Source organism: Lissotriton vulgaris, chromosome 3_1 (assembly GCF_964263255.1).
Source record: "Lissotriton vulgaris chromosome 3_1, aLisVul1.2, whole genome shotgun sequence".
NCBI lineage: Eukaryota > Metazoa > Chordata > Amphibia > Caudata > Salamandridae > Lissotriton > Lissotriton vulgaris.
The window spans coordinates 2,052,806,558-2,052,830,069 of record NC_141689.1 but is presented as its reverse complement, the minus strand read 5'-3'; the positions used below and the strand labels follow the sequence as shown (position 1 = coordinate 2,052,830,069).

General features: G+C 50.0%; 1 protein-coding gene across 8 annotated transcripts in view; it reads left to right on the top strand.

Annotated features, from left to right (window-relative positions):
- PCM1 (pericentriolar material 1) overlaps positions 1-23,512 on the top strand; it is a 1,333,387-nt gene that overhangs the window by 393,340 nt on the left and 916,535 nt on the right. For all 8 annotated transcript variants that reach the window (XM_086962572.1, XM_086962571.1, XM_086962570.1 and 5 more), the window contains exon 18: positions 14,502-14,696. In XM_086962572.1, the coding sequence (XP_086818698.1) occupies positions 14,502-14,696 (195 nt within the window). The remainder of the gene's footprint in view (positions 1-14,501; positions 14,697-23,512) is intronic.

Here is a 23,512-nt window from a genome sequence, read left to right as displayed (position 1 = left end):
AGTGCGGTGCCACACCTAACTCTACTCGTCCTCCCTTCTGTCTTTTTGCCATTCTGAGCCATTTGGGATCGCAGCGCCATCCTAGTCTTCACTCCTCGGCACTGCTGGGTCTCTGTAGCGGTCGGCGTCTCACTCCCGGGCCTGACCTCTCCACCCTGGGTGCCTCGCCAGGTCCCCGCCTCTGATTTCAGCAGTAGAGTTTCTGTCCACCAGTGACAGCTCCATCCTATCGCCACCTTTCGCTGTACTGGAGCCGGAGCCGCGACTGCTGCTTCCGTGAACTTGTTGGTTAGGTCCACTTCTTGGGTTCTCTGCATGGCAGTTCAGCCCAGACATTTTTGTTGGTGTATTTTCTTCCCAGCGCCCAGAGGGAGGTTCGATTAGAGAGGCGGACAGCTTGTGCAGATGCCCTGGAACTGTAGGATAATGTCAGATTATATGCCAGTTCACTGGAGCTTCTTTACAATGCACCAATCTTGATCCCAGGCAAGCTCCGTCCCCCAAAATACTATTTAAAAAAAAATATTATTATGCACCAACACTAAAACTACTTTGGTATATCTCCTACCCAGAGATATCAGTACACAATAAAATATACAACAAAATTGGTAAGTAAAGCATGTAAACCACATGGGGGCCTATTAGGTTGGGGGGGGCAAAACATATACTAAATAAACAATGCGAGGTGAGTACCAAACCAAAGCTAACAAACAAGGAATTATGTTCCAGGGGGAGCACGGAACCACCACAGGTAAGTAACTAAGAATTGCTAGGCGTCTGTGTGCAGAGGTGATATCCCTTATCAGTGTCCATAGGATAACTTGGGGAAGTCGCCGTTGGAGTTTTACTGTTTCAGGACCCTTCCCAGAGAAAACCGAGGGTACCAGTTGGAACCAGGGAGGTTGGAGAACAACCCAAGCATGGGTACTGGGACAACCAGGATACCTATAGCACGGAGTCTGGGTACGTAGGTGCAAAGTGGTGTCAGAACCGCTAGTTGTTGTTAGTGGGCGAACCGCGGACGTCCAGCTGCTACAGTGTTTCGTGGACCAGGTCGGTGGAACGCAGGTCTGGATTCCAGACGAGAAGTACCTGCAAAACGAGGCGACAGAGTCCACACCACCCGGAACAGTTGTACGATGCTAGCCATTGTTGGAGGTACTTAACTGTAGTACGAAGGTTTTGAAGCTGCAGCTGTGGAACCTAGGTGATGTTGCAGAGGCACAGGAAACGTCCACAAGCTGTCTGACGTCAAGTTGATAAGATGCAGGAAGGTCCGTGGCTGGGCGGACCACCAACAGGTATTTCTAAGTGCAACAGATGGGTTGCATGATATAATGCTTAGTTGCAGACCAGCAAGGTCTGAGGGACTCACCCAGCAAGAGTGACACGGGCCAACCCTCAGCAAGCAGGAGAGCCAGCAGGAATTGATGGAGATCCCGGGAAGATCCTGACAGCAAGCACAGCTAGTCCCAGTGAGCCGTAGCGCACAGAAAATGGAGGCCCACGTCACAGGAAATTCAGTGACCTTTAGAGCTGTGTGATGCTTGAGGCCGGGGAATATTGGAGCTCGAAGATCTTGGGTCGTTAGAGACAACAAACCTTGGCAACGACAAACCGCCGACGTGGTGCACTGGAGAGGGTTTGTAGTCTCCCAAGTTGTAGGAAAGACAGGCTAGGCCTAGGTTGTAGAGCCTTGAGGCACCCGTAGGACAGAAGGATCTATATACCAGTTGTCGTCGTCTAGGTGCCTGCCGGATGCCGGGGAGTGACTCCATCACTCCGAGGTAGATTCATTCTTGCTATTTTGATGCAAGCAGAGACCTTATCGACTGGGGAGGATGCATTGTCACAGGGGTTGCAGCACTTGGAGGAGCACAGAGAAAAATTTGCAGTATGAGTCTTCCTGCCGGAGGCATTCTTGTCTTGCTTCCTGTTTCGGTCCAGCAGCAGAGTTCTGTGTCCAACAGCTGAAGAGTCTTCAAACAAATCTTCACAGACAGCCAGTTGGTTTTTGAAGATGAAATCCAGAATCTAAGGACCCACCCTCAGAGTATCCCTGCTGTTTTGTGTTTCACAAGTATCAAACACGCAGTTTGGATCTGGATACGTGTGCAAGTAGCTTTATATTTATAGGGTCATTTGGCAAATAATTGTCTCACTGTCATAGGTAATGTTATCCCCATGCTTTCAATGTCTTTATGACTTTTCTTTCTGCGGGGCTTATGTTGTGAGCATGCATATGTTCCGATCTCTTTAAGGGTGCATATAGTTTTCTATTCATATTGTTGGTTGGCTTCTACCACAATTTGTCATGCTAACATGTCATGTTAATTCTGTTCCCATACTTTTTAATGTCTTATGACTTTACTTATCTGTGGTTCCTTCTACAGGTTTTTAGTTTGTAGAGCATATTATTGCTCACCTACATTATTTTGAATGTTTGGTCTTTTTCTTCAGCTCTAGACCAGTTAGATATGTTTTTAATGCACTCTGTTTGCAGACCTTCCTCCGGGGATTGTATGCTTTGGTATTTGATTCTAAAGTAGGGAATCTGCAGCTATATGTCTCTATCAGATGAACAAGTTACTTACTTTTGGTAACGCATTATCTGTTAGAGACAGGAAGGATCTAGCCTCAGATTCCTTAACGATCCTCCCCACTCTGTGAACTCAGTCCTCTTTTGTCTCAATGATTTCGTAATTAAATTTAACATACTGAATGAAGAATTCAGTGATTATTTGACAGAAAGCTGTCTTTTATTTTAGCACACTGTTTTTGTAGGCAGTTTCTATGTGTGGCTCCACATTTAGATCGTGGAAAATAGTTCCGGAAGAAACAGACGTTGTTGAGGGCATTATATAGACTACATCGATGTCACATCAGGTGGATGATGGCGATACGGAGTCGTGCGGCGCCCTCTTTCTCTTTCATCCCGCAGACTTGCTATGGAAAAATTGTAAAGCAAGGAATCTGTGTCTAGATCCTGTCTCTGTCAGATCATGGCTTACCGAAGGCAAGTAGCTTGTTTATATATATATATATATATATATATATATATATATATATATATATATATATATATATATAACAAATGTTACAGGGCCGTTATAGTTGACAAATAGAATTTAAATAGCCTGAGCAATTCACTGAAGAAAACTAAGGGTCACAGGAACGTTATAGTTAGTCTCAGACATCCAGACATCAGTCGTACAAAACCAGTCAAATTCAGCATCTATAGTTTTTTTTTTTTTTGTAAATCTGTTTATTGCACAAGAAAGCAATCCAATTATTACATACATATGCAACATGGTACATAGCAAGAGGTATGAGTCGAGTCAACAATCGATAATGAGATGTATCACAGTGGGATTGCAAACTAATTAAATGACACAATACGATGGTCCATTTTTGCTTTTTTACAAAACGGGAAAGAAAAAAAAAATCATACAATAACCGAAAAAAAAGTAGTCATCAACATACAAAGAATGAGTCAAGTCGGTAAAACCTGCGAGCATAGTCGAGCAGATCAATAAGCACAAGAAACAGCTTCTATCTCAATATGGCACATTAGAAATGAAACATCAAGATGTTCGGGTACAGACCAGTCCCCTGCCAAACACCACAGAGATGACATCTGAGACCCACAATGAAAAAGGCAACACCCAAGGCAGCCCCTGAAGCCACTCAGCAAGTAGCCGGAGCAGCTAGCTCTGAGATTTAGCAATGTTAGTCATGTATGAACCGAATGGAAAATGGAGATAGTCCCTATGTGGCAGTGTGGCCATGCCTATTCCACCCCCACAGGAACAAAGGAGTTAATCGATTGGGATTGTGCCTCCTGAGCGAGCTTCGCAACATATTTCCGGTATGGCCGCCATATGTCAATCGGTCTGGAAGCGATTGGAATCGTATCGGAATATTCAGTGCTGTTAACCTTACAGTAGGCCATACTACGGAGCCAAGCGCGGACTGTTAAAGCGCGCCTAGCACACCAGAGCAGCGCCACTTCACGTTTAGCTAAAAGGAAGCCAATGGATGCCAGTTTACGAAGCGGACGTGGGAAGTTGGCAACATAACCAAGCAGCGCAATTTCAGGGGTGGGTTGCAGGTCCATGCCTAGTATGTCCCCCAGAACCCGGTGTATTTGCAGCCAGTAGGTATGTAATTGTGGGCAAGTGCAGGAAAGATGGGCAAAATCCGCTTGTGGGGCTTTGCATTTAGGGCAATTGTGCGGTCTGCTATGGTCAATTCTATGAGCAAGTGCGGGAGTGTGGTACGTCCTCCTCAAGAACTTAAAATGTATAAGTTTATGTCTGGTGTTAATGGACACTTCTCTCGTGGTGGCACAACACGCCGCTCATTGATCGTCTGTGATCTGGATACCCAGGTCCCCCTCCCAATCAGCACGTATCTTAGCGTCGGGCGAAGGAACTGAGGCAAGGCATAGCTTATACAACTTAGGTACAACATGTGCCCCCGTCTGGTTCTGTATTATGAATGTGAGCGCTGGGGTGTCATCGGGAGGGAGCGGAAATGTGGGGAATTCAGCCCTGAGCATTGAGCGATGTCTAGTCAGCGTGAATGAGTCCATGAACGTCCTGTCCGTAAAGCGGTGATCTTCCGTTAGGGAAAAGGCATGGCGTCCAGGAAAAGGTCCCCGACCGTGTGTAATTGATATTTGGACAGTGTGCGCTGTACCACCGATTCACCTGTAATGGGGAGCCAGTGAGGGTTGGGCAACGGCAGTGTAGGCGAGTATAGTTTCTCAAGGTGTAAGAGGCGTCGTATTTTATCCCAAGCCCAACATGTAGTGGACAAGGGCTGTATGTCTTGTGGGTCCCGAGGGAGTCCCCTAGGAAGGATGGAAGAGAGGGCTACTGGTAGTGCCAAGTCAGCCTCAGGTCTCAGATGAGGAATCCTGGCATCCGGGTGAAACCAAGGGTATGCGTACGAGCTCTGTGCCACTAGGTAATAAAGAAAAAAATCTGGTACCCCCGAATCCACCACGTTCGTAAGGGAGTGTCAATGTGCGCCAGGCCCCACGTGGATTTTTACCGCCCCATATCAAATGCAGAATTGAGGAGCGAAGTTGTGAAAAAAAAATCTTGGTGAAGGGGATCGAAATATTGTTATATAAATACAAGAACCGGGGGAGGACAATCATTTTAATGATGGCAATCCGACCAGCTGTGGACAGTGGGAGGCGAATCTAACGTTCCGTGTTATCTCCCAAAAAATCAAGAGCGCTGCCGTAATTCAATCGGACAATGGACACCGTGTCAAGGTGGATGTGGATACCCAAATATTTCACGGAGTCGGTGCTCCATTCTAGAGGGAACGAGCAGGTCCACTGCACAGTGGAGGGGGTGACTGACTTGTGCCAGTTTATTTTAATGCCCGAGTAGTCGCCAAAGCGGGAAATCTCCATCAACAGTGGCTCCAAGTTGGACTGAGGAGTCCGAACATACAAAACAGTGTCATCGGCATACAGCGAGACTAGTAGTGGCCCGGTGCGGAACTGGAGCCCCTGGTGGAGATGTTTCTCTTGAAAATGTCGCACCAGGGGATCCATCGCAATGATGAACAGGAGCGGGGATAGTGGACACCCCTGGCGGGTGCCTCTTGAAAGTGTGAGGCTTTCAGTAATGGTGCCGTTCAACCGTATCCGGGCGGTGGGAGCCGAGTACAGTAACTCCACCGTCGCCACAAACATAGCAGGCATCCCCATTCTTCTCATAATTTACAAAAAAAAGGCCACTCCAGGGTGTCGAACGCTTTCTCCGCGTCCAGGAACACTGCTGCAGCTGGTGTGGAGGGCTCTATTCTTTGTAAAACAGAAAACAGTGTCCGAAGGTTGAGGAAAGTGGATCGATGTGGGACAAATCCGGACTGAGCCGGCGCAATGATAGTTTCTACGAGCAGCGCTAAACTAATTGCGAGGACTTTGGCCAAAATTTTGTAGTCCAAGTTGTGAGAAGTTGGCCTGATACATGATGTTCACTAGTTCTAGTGACCACCTTGTATCAGTCCGAACAACCCTTATGGTGATTGGTTGTAAGTCAACCTTATAGACCAGCTATCCTAGTAGCGTGGACAAAAGCAGTCTTTAGGCTAAACTCTGAATGGCATGTGAAGCCAGCTGTTTTACCACATATAACCCCTTGAATACCACATGAAAGGACACCACACAGGTTGTTATGAAAATAAACAGATATTTATTAACTAACATACACCTCTGAACTCTTTATGAGGTCATAGGGCTAAGCACATGACAATACTTAAAAGGAAATACGAGTTCGCACAATATTTACAAGTGCGCCCTAGGGGCAGGGCAAACCATATACTCAAAACAATGGAATGCGAGGAAGGAAAGTACTGTAAGGAGATCCAGAGGCTGGAGGATCGCTGGGACTACGCTACAAACTGGGTAAGTAAGGAGCAGGAGGCCCAAGGGACTCACGTGCAGAGTGGAAACTCTCATGCGGGATGCGTACCAACGTCTATGGATCGTACAGTTTAGAAAGTTACGGATACCGGCGAACCCGGCTGGATGGAGGGAAAACAACAGTGGACCTGAACACTAGGATAGTGTACACAGACTTCAGCACCTAGAAGCTTTAGTTACCTAACCCACAGGCTGCGGGTGCATAGGGCTGAAGTTGCGTCGGGTTTGCTGCGTTGATCCCGGTGATGCCTGAAACAAGGAGTTGCTGGCAGGCAGCCAGATGGAGGAGTCCGGTGGTTCCAAGGATGGAACTAGGAAGAAGAAGTCCTGAAAGGGAAAGGGACAGAGTCTCGGTCACTAGCCAGTGACGATGCTGGAACCAGGAGGGAATCAGATGCTGTTGTCGCAGTCAGGTGAAGGAAGGGTCGCTTTTCTCTGCAGCTGTGTGGACCAGGAGCTGTTCTTCACGACCAGGCTGGAGGCACGAGCTGTCCCACGTAGTCTGCTGCTGTTGGCGGTGTCGGATCGTCGATCTGGACAGTAGGCCTTGGCAAATGCAAGCCACGCGTTGGATCAAAGATGGCGTCTGGTGCGGACAAGGAGGGTCCGGGTTGCTTCTCGTTCACAGGGAAGCAAGGGCCAGTCTGGGGGACCAGACTAGCAGTGTCGGATTCTTCGAGTCATCGTCTCAGAGGTCACAGGCCAGCCGGCGAGTGACCAGACAACAGGAAGAGCAGCAACTAGGCAAAAGAGCCCCACACAGATCTCGTGGATGCTGGGGGGCTGGTTGGTCTTTGGTGCAGGAGCTGCGTCGGTGTAGGGCTTCTCAAACCCCAGTGCACTCACTCGAGGATCCCTCGGCGGTCGTGCTGAAAGCGCTGTGCAGGCTTTCACAAGATGGCCGTCTCCACGTTGCTTGTCGCACCCACGGGTCCCAGCTGTGCTGTGGATGTGGGTAGAGGTCAGAGAGGTCTGGAGGTCCGGGTCTTGTCGAGCTGGGTCGTCGGATTCCGGGATGGAAGGACTCTGCAGCAAACCGCACAGGAGCTTGATGGTGCCTGCAAAGCAGGATGGTCATTCCCTGACCATAGGGGAGATTCTTCAGTCTTCTGGAATCAGGAGGTCGAAGGTCAAGAGTTTCTTCGTGGAAGTAGTCAAGATTAATCTGATTTAGAATGGGGTCAGCTCCTACCTTTATTCAGCTAAAGGGGGCTGCACTACGACTAGGTCCCTCCTCTGGGTGGGACCAGGAAGGGGGGTGGTTACACCCCCTTTCCTTTGTCGGGTCTGTCGCCAACTCTGGGGCTGGAGTGCCCCAGGAACTGGTTCTGACCGGCATATGCACAGGACACCTTGTGTGCCCCAGGCATGTCTCATTCCTTTGAGCCCTGTCCTACCTAATACACAAAATCCTGTCTGGGGTGGTGCTAGCACCTCCCAAGGCAGGAAACCCTTTGTCCAAGCCTCTCTCGCTGGAAGGACTCCCAGCAGCAGGAGGTCAGACTTGTGTCTGTGGTGGCAGCATCCATTTTGTGATGCTGAGGCTCGAGTTAACTTTAACCGGGGTTCACAGTTACCTACATGTCGTGACCATCTAGGAGGGTGGAATGCTAACCCCGTCGCCAGAATTGGCGAGGGGTTAGTATTCCAATTCGTATGACACCTTACTCGACATGTTTTGATAATGCGATACCAAAGTTAGCAAATAACCGCGAGGATTATAATGCACTTAAGAGTATATGGTACGCGTTATCATGGAACAGCTATTAGGACTTGGTTCCGCAAGCTGCAAACGGGCTCATGCCAGAGTACCATCTCACATAATTCCAAGCACTCTGCCTTCAGGATTGTTAAGGCCTGCCATAGGAGTGACTGATAGGAGTATATGTGTCCATTTTAGGGTTAGATATAGAGATACTATATCTAAAGCAAAGGGTGATTACACCACCTTGCCCCAGCTGTCGTGCAGCCAGTTGTGTCAGATTTGGATGGCCAGCCAGGGGTGGCTATACATGCTGCAGCCCCTGGTAGGCCCTGGGTACACCTATGCCCTGGATACCTAAGGTATGCTGTACAGGGACTGATAAGGGGGCCCAGTACCAATCGGTAAATGCACCTAAGGTACATGCTTGTCAATTTAGAGAGAGAACAGCTAGGCTGTGGGTCTGATTAGCAGGCCCACAGCCAGGGAAAGTCGTAAACCAGTGAAGCAAAAAGCAAAAATCAGGGGTGACCATAGGATTGCAGACCCCACTCTCCTGCACAAGTTTAAGAGGGATAGGGGTCTGTAGGAGCTGCACAAAGAGGGGTCACGGCCTTGCTTGGGTAATAAAACAATAACCGCTTCCCGGAGCGTAGGTGGAAGCACGCCCGCTTCCAGTGCCTCCGCGTATACCTCGACAAGCTTAGGGACAAGTTCCTCCTTGTATTCCTTGTAAAAGTCTGCTGAGTAACCATCAAGGCCGGGAGCAGAAGAGCTCCGCAAGGAATAGATTGCCTCAATTATAAAATCCGGTGTAATGGGCATGGCCAAAAACTCCTGCATGTTTTTCTCTAGGTATACCATGGCTATTTCATTCAAATACGGTCCCTGGTTGCGATATTCCCCCGTGAGTGTGGAAGTATAAAGGGTTTTGTAGTATGACAGAAAGGTGTTGGATATATCGGGAGTGGAATGTTGTTGTGAACCCTATGCGTCAATCACTTCAGTAATGTAAGCTGCGTGGTGTGGCGGACAAAGCATTTGTGTTAACAGTTTGCCCGGTCTGTCACCCTCGCCGTACTGCCGCGCAGTGTAGTGTAAGGCGTTTAGCCTCACGATCCGCCGAGGTATCCTCAAGGATCTCCTTCTCTATCATAGTGATATCTGTTTCAATGCGAGACAAGGTGGAGCGAATCTCACGTAGGGACCCTACTTGTTTGGTGATGCAAACCCCAAGTAATGTGGCCTTGAAACCTTCCCATAACGTGGCCCATAAACTGTGTTTATGTCGAAGTAGTCGTCGATGGCAGTGCGGATGTCCTCCTTAAAAGTCGGGTCTAGCAGAGCCCTACCAGGAAATCGCCACTGCCGTTCGTACCCCCCCAACCTGGGGACCGCTAAAGTCAAAACAATGGGAGAGTGGTCGGGCAGGGTGCGAGGCAACGTGGAAAGGCCATCCACCCAGCCCGCAATTCCCGGGGAGAGGAGCCAATAATCGATTCTAGTGCTTGTATTGTGGAAGCCAGAGTGATACGTTTAATCAGGTGTGTGGTGGTGCAGTCTAGCCTCTATGTCCACTAGGGAAAAGTGGGAGCAAATTTCCGACAGCACTGCTCGGGCCCTGGGTTTGCTGTCAGGGGAGGGAGAAGTACTGTCCCTGTCAGGATTCATTAATATGTTAAAGTCTCCCCCCAGAACCAACAAATCAATGTCGGAGTGTAGCAGCGTCATCTGAAGAAGGCCGGGGAATCCACATTGGGGCCGTAGACTCCCACCAGTGCGATCTTATATCCAAACAACACTCCCATTATAAGCACATATCTGCCCTCATCGGTTTTGCTGCCGGTCATTACAAATGGGACACGTTTGTGTACAATAATAGCTACACCCCTAGCGTGTCTACTATAACAGGAAAACACTCTGTGCGACCCCCAACCCCTGGCCACTGAGATCACGTCCGACTGCACCAAATGAGTCTCTTGCAAAAAGACGATATCCACCACATGTCGCGCCGCATAGGCCAGCACCTGCTTGCGTTTCCTTGTGGTGTTTAAACCACGAACGTTCCAAGACATCAAAGTCAGTCTGGAAGGACCAGACTGTAAACCTATCCTGGCCATAACTCCACAGTAAAGATATTTTTCAGCAAGTGTGCATACGACAGTTTACTCCAATGGTACTCGCAACTACTCACTAACATGTATGACCACTGAAACAAAACATATCCCAACCCCCACCCACCACCCAGCCTCCCAGAATCCCCCGAGAGGCAATCCCCAGACAATTGCTGAACAATAGTGCAATTTACAAAAATTTGTGACCGTTCAAAGAAACAATATTACTGCAAAAAAAATATGTAAAGCCCCAGAAAATATAAACAACAAGGCCTGTGCCATCGGGGGTAGCAACGCCACTCCAGGCGGGCGTCCCAACTAGCGGTTTCCGAACAGGAGACCAGTCAATAAACGTTGGAAGGACCACATCCAATAAACAGTATTACGAGAAGGGTGCAAAAGTTAGTTAACGCTGAGCGGTAATCCCTGGCCAGTTTCAGCAAAAAGGTCAGCACTGGATTGTGTGTCGTTACGAGGTGGAGTATTCGGTGCTGAACCAGAAGCTGCCGATGAGCCCTGCTTCTTGTAGCCTTGGCAAAAATCTTGTGCTTCCGCAGGAGAGTCAAAAATGCGGAATCTACCGTTCACATCCACCTTCAACCTAGCTGGGTACAACATAGCGTATTTCCGTCCTAAGTTCCGGAGGGTAGATTTAACTCCGTTATACTTGCGACGTGCCTCCTGGACCATCAGTGTGAAATCGGAGAAAAGGACAGCTTGCTGCCTTTCCACTGTATTTCCCCAGCCTCACGTGCCGCACGTAACACTGCGTCGCGGTCGCGGAAGTTCATGATTCTGGCGATAATGGGTCATGGTAGTTCGCCAGCACGAGGTTTAGGCCCCAGAGACCTGTGTGCACGTTCAACAACAAAGCCCGCAGTGAAGGTGTCTCTGCCAAATAGTTCGATCAGAAGAGTTTCGACAAAGGTGTCGAACCGGCCCGTGGCCGTCGTCTCCGCCATGCCAAGAATGCGAATGTTATTGCGCCGACTACGCGCTTCCAAGTCTTCATTTTTGATGGCCACATCTTTAAGTATTTTCTGAACCCGCTCCAGTCTCTTAAGCGACTTCGAGGCGCCATCTTTTATGTCCGATATCCTTGATTCAGCCACATCGAGCCTTCTGTCATGGGCCTACACCTTGGAGCCCATGTCCGCTAGTTTTTGCTCCAGGCTGTCGAAGCGGGTGTCAAGCGATTTGAAGCCGGCGCGCATTTCACCTATCATGGTGGCGACCAGAGCCGCAGCGTCCCCCAAGTCCGTCGAGTTGGAAGCTCCGGCTGCCGAACCAGGTGGAGGGTCCATGCAAGAAGGGGGGTCTTATCGAAGGTAAGCTTCCTCTGGTTAGGGTCTCTCTTCCCCATCTCCACGGTAGCCCCGAGGGTGTAATTGAGTTGGAAGAGACGGTGTGGGTAGCTTGTTAATGGGGGAGAGCGGCAGACAGTTCCACAAACAGGTAGGCCTCAGCGTCCAACTGTGAGGTGAATGACAACCAGGTCAGCCTCTCGCGCGGAGAATTATGGCGTCGGGCCGAAGCATGGGCCAGTTCCGAGTTGCAGCATAGGTCTAGTTCCAAGTACGAAGTGCACCCGCAGTATTCAGTGGAGCGGGGTGTGGCCCTCTCCTGTCACTTTGAGCAGGAGGAATGGAGAGATTCGAAGATCTCCTGGAGTGCGTCCGAGGCGGGGCCGCCGAATGTCACGTAGCAGCGACCCCGGCCACCCAGCCGCCGCACTCCCCCACCCCCGTCGTCCCTCCACGAGAGTCCCCGCCCGCCGCCCAGCACCCGGCCCAGGCCCGCAAATTGAGGCCCCGGTCCCGGCATCCCCTAGGCCAATAGGCCGAGACCGCACCGGGAGCCGGCAGCCCCCACCCGGGAGCCCGAAGCGGATTGGCCGCGCGCGAGAAACCCCGCAGGAGATGCTCGAAAGGGCGAAGGCCCGGCGGACAGGCACCGCGCGGCACTCACCAGCGATCCGGCGCAGTTAAGAAGATGGCGCTGAGGTCCGAAGGCCCCGCTTCTCCTCCGCCGTGCACACTCCGCAGGCCGCCCCCGTGCTCTCTCAAGTCACCCGGATGGTCGGGCGACATCAGTGCTCGGATCCGCAAGGATGTGGGGAATAGGAGTGGCGGGTTACAGCTCAGTCGCCGCCGTCAGGAGCCCGCATGGAGAAGCTTCACGGAAAGGCAGCCATTCTGATCGCCGCCACGGCCACGCCCCCTCAGCAGTTATAGTTAACCGGAGCTAACTATAACTTACGCCCCGCAATGCACTGCTTATGATCTCCCATATCAAATCACTCATGATATGGTCAGTGACATCACTGATGACATCTCAAATGACATCACTGATGACATCATCCACAGACCGCCCTCAAACCCCATATAACCTCTTGTACACCCACTCGCACACCTGCACAACCACTGACATACCCATTCAAAGTACTCTCATACCCACTCACTCCTCCATAGAGCCTCTCACTCGTACAGCTGCTCATACAACCATTTACTTACTCATACAACTAATTACTCACTCATAAAGCCAGTCACATAAAAACCCTGACGCCTAGGGGGTCAGGGTGTTTCTACCCTGCCCCTTTTTCTTTCTTTTTTTAAAAACGTTTTTTTTCTGTGATTCGCTTCAACCGAGACACGTGTTGGCTGCCAACACTTCCTGGTTTGAAGTGTTGGCAGCAAGAGGTCGCTGATCCTCCACGGCCCCAGTTGTACATCTGAAAAACATTTAATTAACTCTACAACTACAGATCTACACTATTTAACAAAGGACGCTTCCTGGACCAACAACTAACTAACTTTCAGTTAAATATGGTGTTAATCCCTTGAGCAGATCGGGCTGTCTCCGTGTCTAAAGTTTCCTATAGAAATTAACATAGGAAAAATTTGTTTTGGGACACCCCCGCCCTCCCCTCCCCCTCCCTTTCTTCTCCCCACTTGACAGATCACCCAGACATATTCAGACAGCAGCTGAAGTGAGTGGCATACTGGTTTTGAAAATTTTGCGAGGATTCGTCACACAATGCCAAAGTTATTGGCAAAATAAAAAATGCTCTTCCTATGGAAACTAGGTCCAAAATATAACTGCAGCCAGTAGGTAATCTATCTATCTCTCTATCTTTCTATCTCGCTATCTCTCTATCTCGCTATCTCTCTATCTCTATCTATCTATCTATCTCTATCTATCTGTCTCTATCTATCTACCTCTATTTATCTCCATCTATCTCTATCTTATCTATCTATCTGTATCTCTATCTATCTCTCTATCTCTCTATCTCTCTCTCTAGCTCCCTCTCCCTCATGTGAGTGTTTGTGTGTGTATATATATATATGAGTATATATATATATATATATATATATATATATATATATACACACAAACACTCACATGAGGGAGAGGGAGAGGGAGCTAGAGAGAGAGAGATAGATAGAGAGAGATAGAGAGATAGAGATATAGATAGAGATATAGCTAGATAGATAAGATAGAGATAGATAGATAAGATAGAGATAGATGGAGATAGAGGTAGATAGATAGAGACAGATAGATAGATAGATAGAGATAGAGAGATAGAGATAGAGAGATAGCGAGATAGAAGATAGAGAGATAGAGAGATAGATAGATTACCTACTGGCTGCTGTTATATTTAGGACCTAGTTTCCATAGGAAGAGCATTTTTTAATTTGCCAATAACTTTGGCATTGTGTGACGAATCCTCGCAAAATTTTCAAAACCAGTATGCCGCTCACTTCAGCTGCTGTCTGAATATGTCTGGGTGATCTGTCAAGTGGGGAGAAGAAAGGGAAGGGGAGGGGAGGGCGGGGGTGTCCCAAAACACATTTTTCCTATGTTAATTTCTATAGGAAACTTTAGACACGGAGACAGCCCGATCTGCTCAAGGGATTAACACCATATTTAACTGAAAGTTAGTTAGTTGTTGGTCCAGGAAGCGTCCTTTGTTAAATATATATATATATATATATATATATATATGTTTGTTTTACTGCAGATGTTTGACTGAGCTGTATGGTTCTCTGGTAACATTCATGGGAATTAAAGTAATGAATGTGCAGGAGGCGAATCATCCATTAGAAGATATTTAACAAAAGTTAGTAATTTGTGCTTTGATTTTATTGTTTCTTTTTTTTATATTGGAGTGTTTTTGTGAAACAACTTTATTTTCCATGGATCTAGAAATGAACTGTGAATGTGTAACAATTTCTAGGACCATGGCTACCTGGGGAGGATCTACTCAATGTGCTTTGGATGAAGATATAGATGAAGATGGCTATCCTTCTGATGATGTTCATGCAGAAGTGGAGGAGGAGGAACAGGAGCAACTATCCACTGAAAACTTTTCTTTATACCCCCAGAACAGTATGAATCGGAGCACCCAGAGTACAAAGGGGATTAAAGATGGGTCAGTACTATTTTGTTTCTCGCAAGTTTGTTTGATTAATAAGTATTACTCTCATCTGTAGTATGCAATCCCAGTTATTCTAATATCCTTCTGTGTAAGGAGAAGATATTGCTGCTAAGGAACCTACACATGTAAATGTCTTACAAGCATTGAAGCATTTTATTGTAGGGTTCATGATCACTTCTGTAAATAGGAAAACAGTGTGTGAGAGATAGCATCCCATCCCAATTTAAATATTGTAGGATAGTGCCCCTTTAAACGCCCCTAAATCTAGTATTTAGGGGCAACCTTGCCTCCTCGGATTCGAGGAAGAAAGAAGAGGGATCGAAGAGCCTGCTGACCCAGGAAGAAGAGGATAACTACTGCTGTGGTGCCAGCCCTACTGACCTGTCTGCCTCCGACCTGCCTACAGCGCAGAAACTAGCATTTCCAGCAACCCCCCTAGAGCCCGGAGGAACTGCCCTGCACTCAACTTACGGACAGTCTCCCGTGAACACCGGATTTGCTCAACAAATACTCCCAAGACCAGAATCTGTATTCCGGCAACTCTGTGATTCTGCTCCTGACACCATGGCCCACGTTTTAGTGGCCCTACACCACGAGGAGGTCTCCCCAGCGATCCTGACCTGGGATCTGGTGATCCTGGACCTCCTTCAGGTCTCAAGATGACACCTGCAATCTCAATCTGAAGGGTCTCCCCGACCAGAACTGGTAACAAAACCAGACACCAGAAGACACCCCTGCACCTGATGCCCCACGGCCTTTGGTGGCCCCACTGACTGTTCCCGGCATCCCACCAGAACCCAACTTACCTCTCTAGCCAGTAGTCTCCTTCAGAAAGTCTTCTTGCCCGGGCCTGCCGGAACTTTGCAGAACCAAAGGTCTCCATTGAAAAGCATGGGGTCCCGATGTCTTTTTGGCACCCTGCATCTGGCTGCCCCAGTGCTGCTGGTGGTGCAGCTCCTGTGCTAGTCGTTGCCCCTGCAGTGCTGCCCTTAACCCTAGGAGATTTGCCCCCACACCGAATGGCCTGCTTGTCAGCAGTCCCTAACCGAAGGCCCTCTTAGCCTCATTGGTAACATTGGGCCCCTGCACTCTGTACCCGGTCGCCCCAGTGCTGCTGGTAGCACAACTAGAGTGCCCATCTAGACCTTGGGGGAACCTTGCTCCTAACCCCCAAAACTCTCACTCGTAAGTTGTGTACTTACCTAAGAAACCACTAACACTTTTTCTCCCATAGGAACCATATTAGATTTTGGACCTAAAAAGTTCTAAGTGATGGACTAATGTTTGTATGCAGAAAGGAGAACTAAACTAAAAAGTATAAAAAGTCTTATTTACCTTGAATTGTGGGAGCCTTAGGCATACCACTCCCAGTACGCAAAGTAATCTAAAAGTAACTAAAACATAATTATTGTATTGTATAATGCAAACTACTTTCTGAATCAATACTAAACTGTATATATTGCCCAATTGAATCATAACTGCATCTCATTGTGAAATCCTGCATTCCAAGTATATTTTACCACCATGTACCAAGTCCTGCTTAGTTCTAAAAATAAAATAAGATTTTACCTTTTATATACTTATCCAATTGATCTGGACTCAATCTCTGAGTGTGTGCATCAGTTTGATTGAGTGAATACAATAAATGCCTAACAAACCCTCTGGATAAGCCTAACTGCTCTCCCACACTACCACAAAGAGAGTTGTTAGTACTTACCTAATTTATCCTCTGTATATACTATACCAAAGTAAGGTATAGTGTGCACAGAGTCCAGGGAGTCCCCAAAGGTACAACAGAGCCAGCTTCCTAAAAATCATTGAATTTTTTTTATTTTAGCTGTGAAAGTGTGCATCTGATCTTATGATGTGCACCTGGTAAAGACAACCCTCTTGCTTCATAAAACGTGTAACAGCTTTCTTGTTACTCCTTTATTGGAACTTTCATAGATTCCTATGCTTGTTTCATTCCCCGTCGTCTGAATAGGAGTCCCCGGTATACATAAAATAGCAATAGAATCCATTAGGAAAAAAGAATCCAGGCTGAGGCCCATTCTTGTTTTGCAACCTATCCACCTCTTTTTGTAAAAGACACCAAATAAAATGAGCAACCAATTAGATTAGCCTCACCCCTTAGAACCCTCCTGGGAGAAGGTCAGAACCTCAGATTTTCCTCTGGACTTTTGTGCAAGGGAGTCTCCACTGAGCTCTACTCAGTTTTTTCATACAACTTTAATTCTACAACCTTTTCACCAGTTTTTTCTTCAACAACTTCTTCAGGATGTCTGATAAGGAGAAGAAGGCCCTCTTTAAAGCCTGTGCTACTTGTGCTAAAAAGAGGTTATATATTGAGGACAAACACAAAGACTGTATTTACTGTGTGTACCCAGACCATAAGGCTGCAGACTGTAAAATATGCCGGACCTTCTCTACCAAGACTCTGCGAGACCATGAAGGGAGTCTTTTGACCTGGCACAAGAAGCTAAAATCAAGGAAGGAGCCAGTATCAGCGACAAATCCTCTTCTGCGACATCTTCCAGAAGGTTTGTAAAAAGGGGTAGAGCTTCTACTACACCTTCTGAGAAACGCCCTGGTAAGGCCTTAAATAAGACCTCTGATAGGTCTATAGGGCTTAGTCCTGTCAAATCTCCTCACCAAGGTGTAAAGGAGAGGGAAGGACTGTCAGAATGCGTAATACTTGTGAGCAAATCCAGTTTTGATCCTCCATCTTCTCCTCCTGCGGCTCTAAAGATCTTCAAAAAGCCCTCATCTTAGACTTCTGAGGTGACTCTGAAAAAGGCTCACTCATCTACGATGCTGTCAACGAATCCGTAGACGAAAGCACCAAAGGTACAGTCTTCGTCTCTGGCCCCGTGGTTTCCTCGTCACCAACAGGGCTCTGTGTCGACTATTTCGACGCTGGTGGTATTTATATAATCGACAATGGTGTCGACAAGGATGTAGACAACGAGTGTGACGGCGGCTACTACGTCGACGACGGCTGCATCGACAACGTTGACACTGCCAATTTCTACGTTGACGATTCTCTCCATCGTTGATGGTCCCGTTGACTACATTGTCGACGGTGGAAAAAAAATCGATTTCGATGAGGAAACGTCGAATTACACCGCAAATGACTTCCCCCCGGGAGGGTGACTCCTTTACCTCCTGCACTCCTCCTTGAAGGAGAGGAATCGGAAGAGGTGGATGGACCTTTTGGGTATGCTGATAGCCCTTCTCAGCTCACGCTAAGAGCCAGGACACAGATTCTGAAGGGGAATAGGAGGATTATGAGAAGTATGGTCCCCCCTCACAATATCAACAGGACTACCAACAGGAGATAGTCCAAATGCCTTCCTCCTTGCTGACAGACTTGAAAACTATGCTGTTGGACTACAGAAGAAGGTTTGCAACACAGCCACCTGTTCCAGTTGTTGTGCCTGTCACTACTGTTTTTCTGCTCGTGTCATTGACGCTCAGTTACCACAGCCTCAGCCAATGCTTGAAGTGCATGATGTACCACCTGTTGTGCCCCCCGTCCAGGATGACACCTCTGATGACGACCAGGGCACTGTCACAGTTCCGGATCCAGATGCAGAGTGGGATGACTGTCATTCCAGATCCAGCTTCTCCTGCTCTGGCACCGGTTGATTCCCTTCCCCCCTGTAGACATTGTTATATTGTTATTGTTATATTTCATTTGTACAGCGCACATTTACTGAAAGTGTCCCGGCGCAAACTCCAGAAAGTTAAATTAATCCACACTCCGAACCAAAGCTTAAAAGAGCAGCGATTTTAGTTTTTTTTTTTTTTTTCAATAAAGCAATGGGTCATGAACACTCCTAAGAGTCAGCGGTAACCGGTTCCAGGCCAAGCCAGCTTTGCAGACAAAGAAATTACCGCCTAGCCTATGGCGATTGAACCGAGGATTCTGCATTAGAAGCTGATCCGATGAGCGAAGTTGTCGAGAAGGTTTATAAAAGACACATCTCTTCTGCAAATAGATAGTACCTAGCCTATAAAGAGCGCAATGAACAATGGACAGCATTTTGAATTTAATGCAAGACTCCACCGGGAGCCAATGCAGGGTACGTAAATGAATACGAACACTCTGTTTGAAAGGCAGTCCCAGTAGCAGTCTAGCAGCCGCATTTTGGACCACTTGCAGTTTCCTAGTCAAATAAGCAGGGCTGCCGACCAAAAGGGCATTGGCATAGTCTAAGTGGGACAAAATCAGTGCCCGGACCACAGTCTCCTTAGCGCTGACTGGCAAAAAAGGAAGACATTTCTTCAAGATTTTCAGGGAACCAAAACATGTCCCTGTCAACTTCTTTATCTGAGTTGAAAAATTCAGGTCTTCATTAAATCAAACCCCGAGATTTTTGGCAGAGCCCTTGCTCGCAGTAGGGCGGGGAAATCAGAAGGCCATATTCTATCCCTGAAATCCACTGGAAATGAGCCAATCTGAAAGAAACAGGTTAGTATTAGATTCCTACCTTAGAATATCCCCAGGCGTCAGTCTGGATCAAGACACTTTTGCGTAGCAGTACCCTTGCGCGTCGGTAGGCGTCGTCTGCAGCTCCGTGTTTGTCGTCGGCGTCGTTGGCGCCGGGATGACGTCGCCGGAGTACTTAGACGCCGCCCTCGCGCGCTGACATCAGTTCTTCTTTTTTCCGCGCCAGCAGCGCAGATCCGGAAAAAGTGGTACCCATAGTCCATTTTTTACTAACTTTTTGGATACCTTTTGATCGTTTTTCGGAGTCTTTTCGACTCCGAACGGTGGTGGTAGGGATGCCTGGATTTAAACCCTGTGAGGACTGCGACCGACTGATGTCGGTTACCGACCCTCACCACCAGTGCCTTTACGCTCTTGCCTTCGACCACGACGACAAGGCCTGCCCCGACTGCCAAACCCTGACGCAAGCAGCTCGAGCTCAGGCAGTCTGCCCGCGCCTCGAGAGGTCCCGGTCCGGACAGAGGTCGAGAGACCGGTCGCGGGGTCGGAGCCATCATAGCTCCGGGAGTCACCATCGGTCTTTGGGCTCGAAGTCGTCAAGTAAGCACAAGAAGGCAAAGAGACGTCATCGCTCTTCCGACTGGGCAGGACTCGACGCCGGAGGAGATCGAGCGCTTCCTCATGGCCATTAGGTCCCTCTCTCGTCCGACAGGCTCCGCGGCGCCTTCAGGCCCAGCGGACCAGTCTGGGGGCCCCAGCGGGTCAGGTGCTTCGGCCTCGACGCCGGCGGGTGCTTCGGCCCCGACGACGCAGACGCCTTCGGGACCAGCGCCGCCGGGCCCCGCTGGATCCGCTTCCGGATCCGGATCGTCGCCGGTTGACCTGACGACCTCGCCGGCGCCGATCCCTAGGGTGTCACCTCCGGCGCCGCCTTCGGGCGACGCCGTCCCCGATGCCTCCCTTGATCCGGTTCTGGCGTCGGAGCGGCGCCGCTCCGCACCATATTCGACGCCGCTTGGAGTTTTCTACTTCAACGAACCGGCCCCATCCTTTGACAACCCTGATTATCAGGAGATGGGTGATGAGGTGTATTGGGAGGGGTCTGAGGACCCTCTGACACATGATTGTCAGTCCCAGCAGGAAGTGTCCAGTGGTCTGGACACTTCGCCAGACACTGGTTTTGTCTACATTGGAGGGGGTGACCTACAGTGTGGTGCTGACGCGGGCGGCCAGGGCCTTGGGCCTTGAGCTCCCCGTCGCGGCCGTGAGGACTAACCTCCTCACTGAGGTCCTTAAACCGCAGTCCAGCTCGGCTGAGCCTCTGCTGCCTTTTAATGAGGCCTTGACTGACGTTCTTTTGGGCACTTGGTCCAGGCACGCTACAGGTCCGCCTGTAGATAGGAACGTGGCCAGACGCCACCGCCCGGCCCCAGGTGACCCTTGTTTCCTGTCCACCCATCCCACCCTCGAACTCCCAGACCGCATTCCCGACGGATCCGCCCGATCGGGAATACAAGAGGTACGAGCAATACGGCAAAAAGGTATACTCCTCCCTGAGTTTGGGACTGCGGTCTTCCAACACCGCGTGCCTGTTGGGCCAATACACCCACTCTCTGTGGGACGTGGTCGCAAACGTGCTGCCAGAATGCCCGGCGGAGGTCAAGGCTAAACTCGCCCAAGCCCTTGCGGAGGGTCGAGATGCGGCACGTTTTTCCATCCGGTGTGGGCTGGATACCACTGACTCACTCGGCAGAGCGATGGCAACGACCGTGGCGATTCGTTGCTACGCCTTGTTGAGGTCCGCCAACTTTTGGGCCGATATCCAGAATACACTCATGGACATGCCGTTTGATGGCCGTCGCCTTTTTGGCGACAAGGCGGACCATGCGCTTGAGCGCGTTAAGGACTCCAGGGCTACGACCAAGTCCTTGAGCCTCTTGGCCCCGCACCAGCAAGCGGGTGCCTTTCGCTCCTTTCGTGGCCAAGGAAGGGGCGTCCCCACACGTGCTGCCAGCCACGCACCGCAGACTAATTTCCAACGTGGTGGCGGCCGTGGAAACCGCCATGGCGACGGTCGGGGACAACGGCGAGGTCAGTCCACAGCTACCCCTGCAGCATCCGCCTCATAACCCTCCTAGTCCGAGCTTTCAGGCCCATGTGACGCCAGTGGAGGGGCAGGGTTCACCATCACCTCCTCCACTGCCACATCGGACAGGTGGGTGCTGCAAATCGCCCGAAGGGGCTACTCCCTCCCCTTCGAGGCGACCCCTCCAGCCATGCCACCGCAGTACCACTGCGTGTCGGGGATCACTTGCGACTTCTGCAGGAGGAAGTTAAGGTCCTCTTGGCCAAGGGGGCCATCGAGCGCGTTCCTGGGCCTGAAGTAAAGTGTGGTTGCTACTCCCACTACTTTCTGGTACCCAGGAAGGGCAAATAGGGCCTACGCCCTATCTTGGATCTACAGAATGTCAACGGCTTCCTCCGGAAGGAGAAGTTCAAAATGCTGACACTAGCTCACGTCTTAGCTGCCCTGGACCCAGGTGACTGGATGGTAGCGTTGGATTTTCAGGACGCATATTTCCACATTCCCGTCCTGCCGGCCCACCGGCGCTACCTGCGGTGCACGGTAGGCCACGAGTACTTTCAGTTTTCCGTGCTCCACTTCGGCCTTACTAGCGCCCCACGGGTGTTCACGAAGGTGATGGCGGTGGTCGCAGCTCACCTGCGCATGTTGGGTGTTTCAGTCTTCCCCTACCTCGACGACTGGTTGTTGAAGGCGGGCTCGCCCCAGACAGTTGTCAGCCACCTCCAGGCGACGGCAGACCTCCTGCACCAGTTGGGGTTCTCCATCAATGTGCTGAAGTCACACCTGTGCCCCTCCCTGAAGCTCCTGTTCATCGGAGCGGTTCTCGACTCAGCGCAGTTTCGGGTTTATCCTCCCGAGCAGCAGGTTTGGGATATTCAGGCTCTGATTCCGATCTTTCAGCCTTTATCCCGAGTCTCGGTCAGGTTGACGCTGCGGCTTCTGGTGCTGATGGCCTCCTGCATCCTTCTGGTGCATCACGCCCGATGGCGGATGCGGGCTCTGCAGTGGGACCTGAAGTTTCAGTGTGACTAGCATCAGGGCGACCTGTCCGACCATGTCCTGATCTCGGAGGGCACTGCGAGACAGCTGCAGTGGTGGCTCACGGACCGCGATTGGGTCAGCGGCAGATCCCTCTCCCTTCTCCAGCCGGAGCACATGGTTGTGGCGGACTCGTCCCTCCAGGGCTGGGGTGGCCACATGGGAGAGGCGGAGATCAGACACTTCTGGTCTCCGGCGGAGTCCCGGCTCCACATCAACCTTCTGGAGCTGCGGGCGATTCGGCTTGCACTGAAGGCATTCCCCTCTGTCCGGCGGAGTGTATTGCAGGTGTTAACGGACAACACCACCGCCATGTGGTACTGCAACAAACAGGGCGGGGTGGGGTCGTGGACCCTATGCCAGGAGGCTCTGCGCCTCTGGCAGTGGCTGGAACATCAGGGCGTGACCCTGGTGGTTCAACACCTGGCAGGTTCTCTGAACGCCAGGGCGGACAAACTCAGCCGACGGTGCATGATGGATCACGAATGGCGTCTGAACTCGGACGTGGGTTAAGGTCTCTTTCTGCAGTGGGGAGAGCCTTGGTTAGATCTATTCGCCACCGAAGAGAACGCGCACTGTCATCAGTTCTGAGCGTTGGAATTTTCAAGGCGGCACTCCCTCGGAGACACTTTTCGTCGCTAGTGGAGTTGCGGTCTATTGTGCGCCTTTCCGCCTATACCACTTCTGCCCAGAGTGCGGAAGAAGATGAAACGTGACCGGGCCCAAGTCATCCTTGGGGCTCCGGACTGGGCACGGAGGTACTGGTATCCTGAGCTACTCAGTATGTCAGTCGATCCCCGGTTCGTCTGCCTCTTCAGGAGGACCTTCTGTCGCAGCAGCAGGGAACGGTCTTCCAACCGAATATGTCCAGTCTCCACCTCCATGCTTGGAGATTGAGCGGCGGCAGTTGAGGCCATTTGACTTGCCTCCTGAAGTCTGTAATGTAATTCTGGCAGCTAGGCGTCCCTCCACAAAATCGGTATACGCATACAGGTGGAACAGATTTGTGGCATGGTGCACGGCAAAGGCTGTGGATCCTCTCTCTGCCCCTCTTTCTGAGGTTCTTCTCTTCCTTCTTTCTCTCGCCCAGCAGGGCTCTGCTCTAGGCACTATCAAGGGCTACCTTTCTGTCCTTTCAGCCTTTCTAAGGCTGCCTAATCAACGGTCTTTGTTCAAGTCCCCTGTAGGAAAGTGGATATCTGACTATGGTTGCCCCCAACTTTTTGCCTGGTG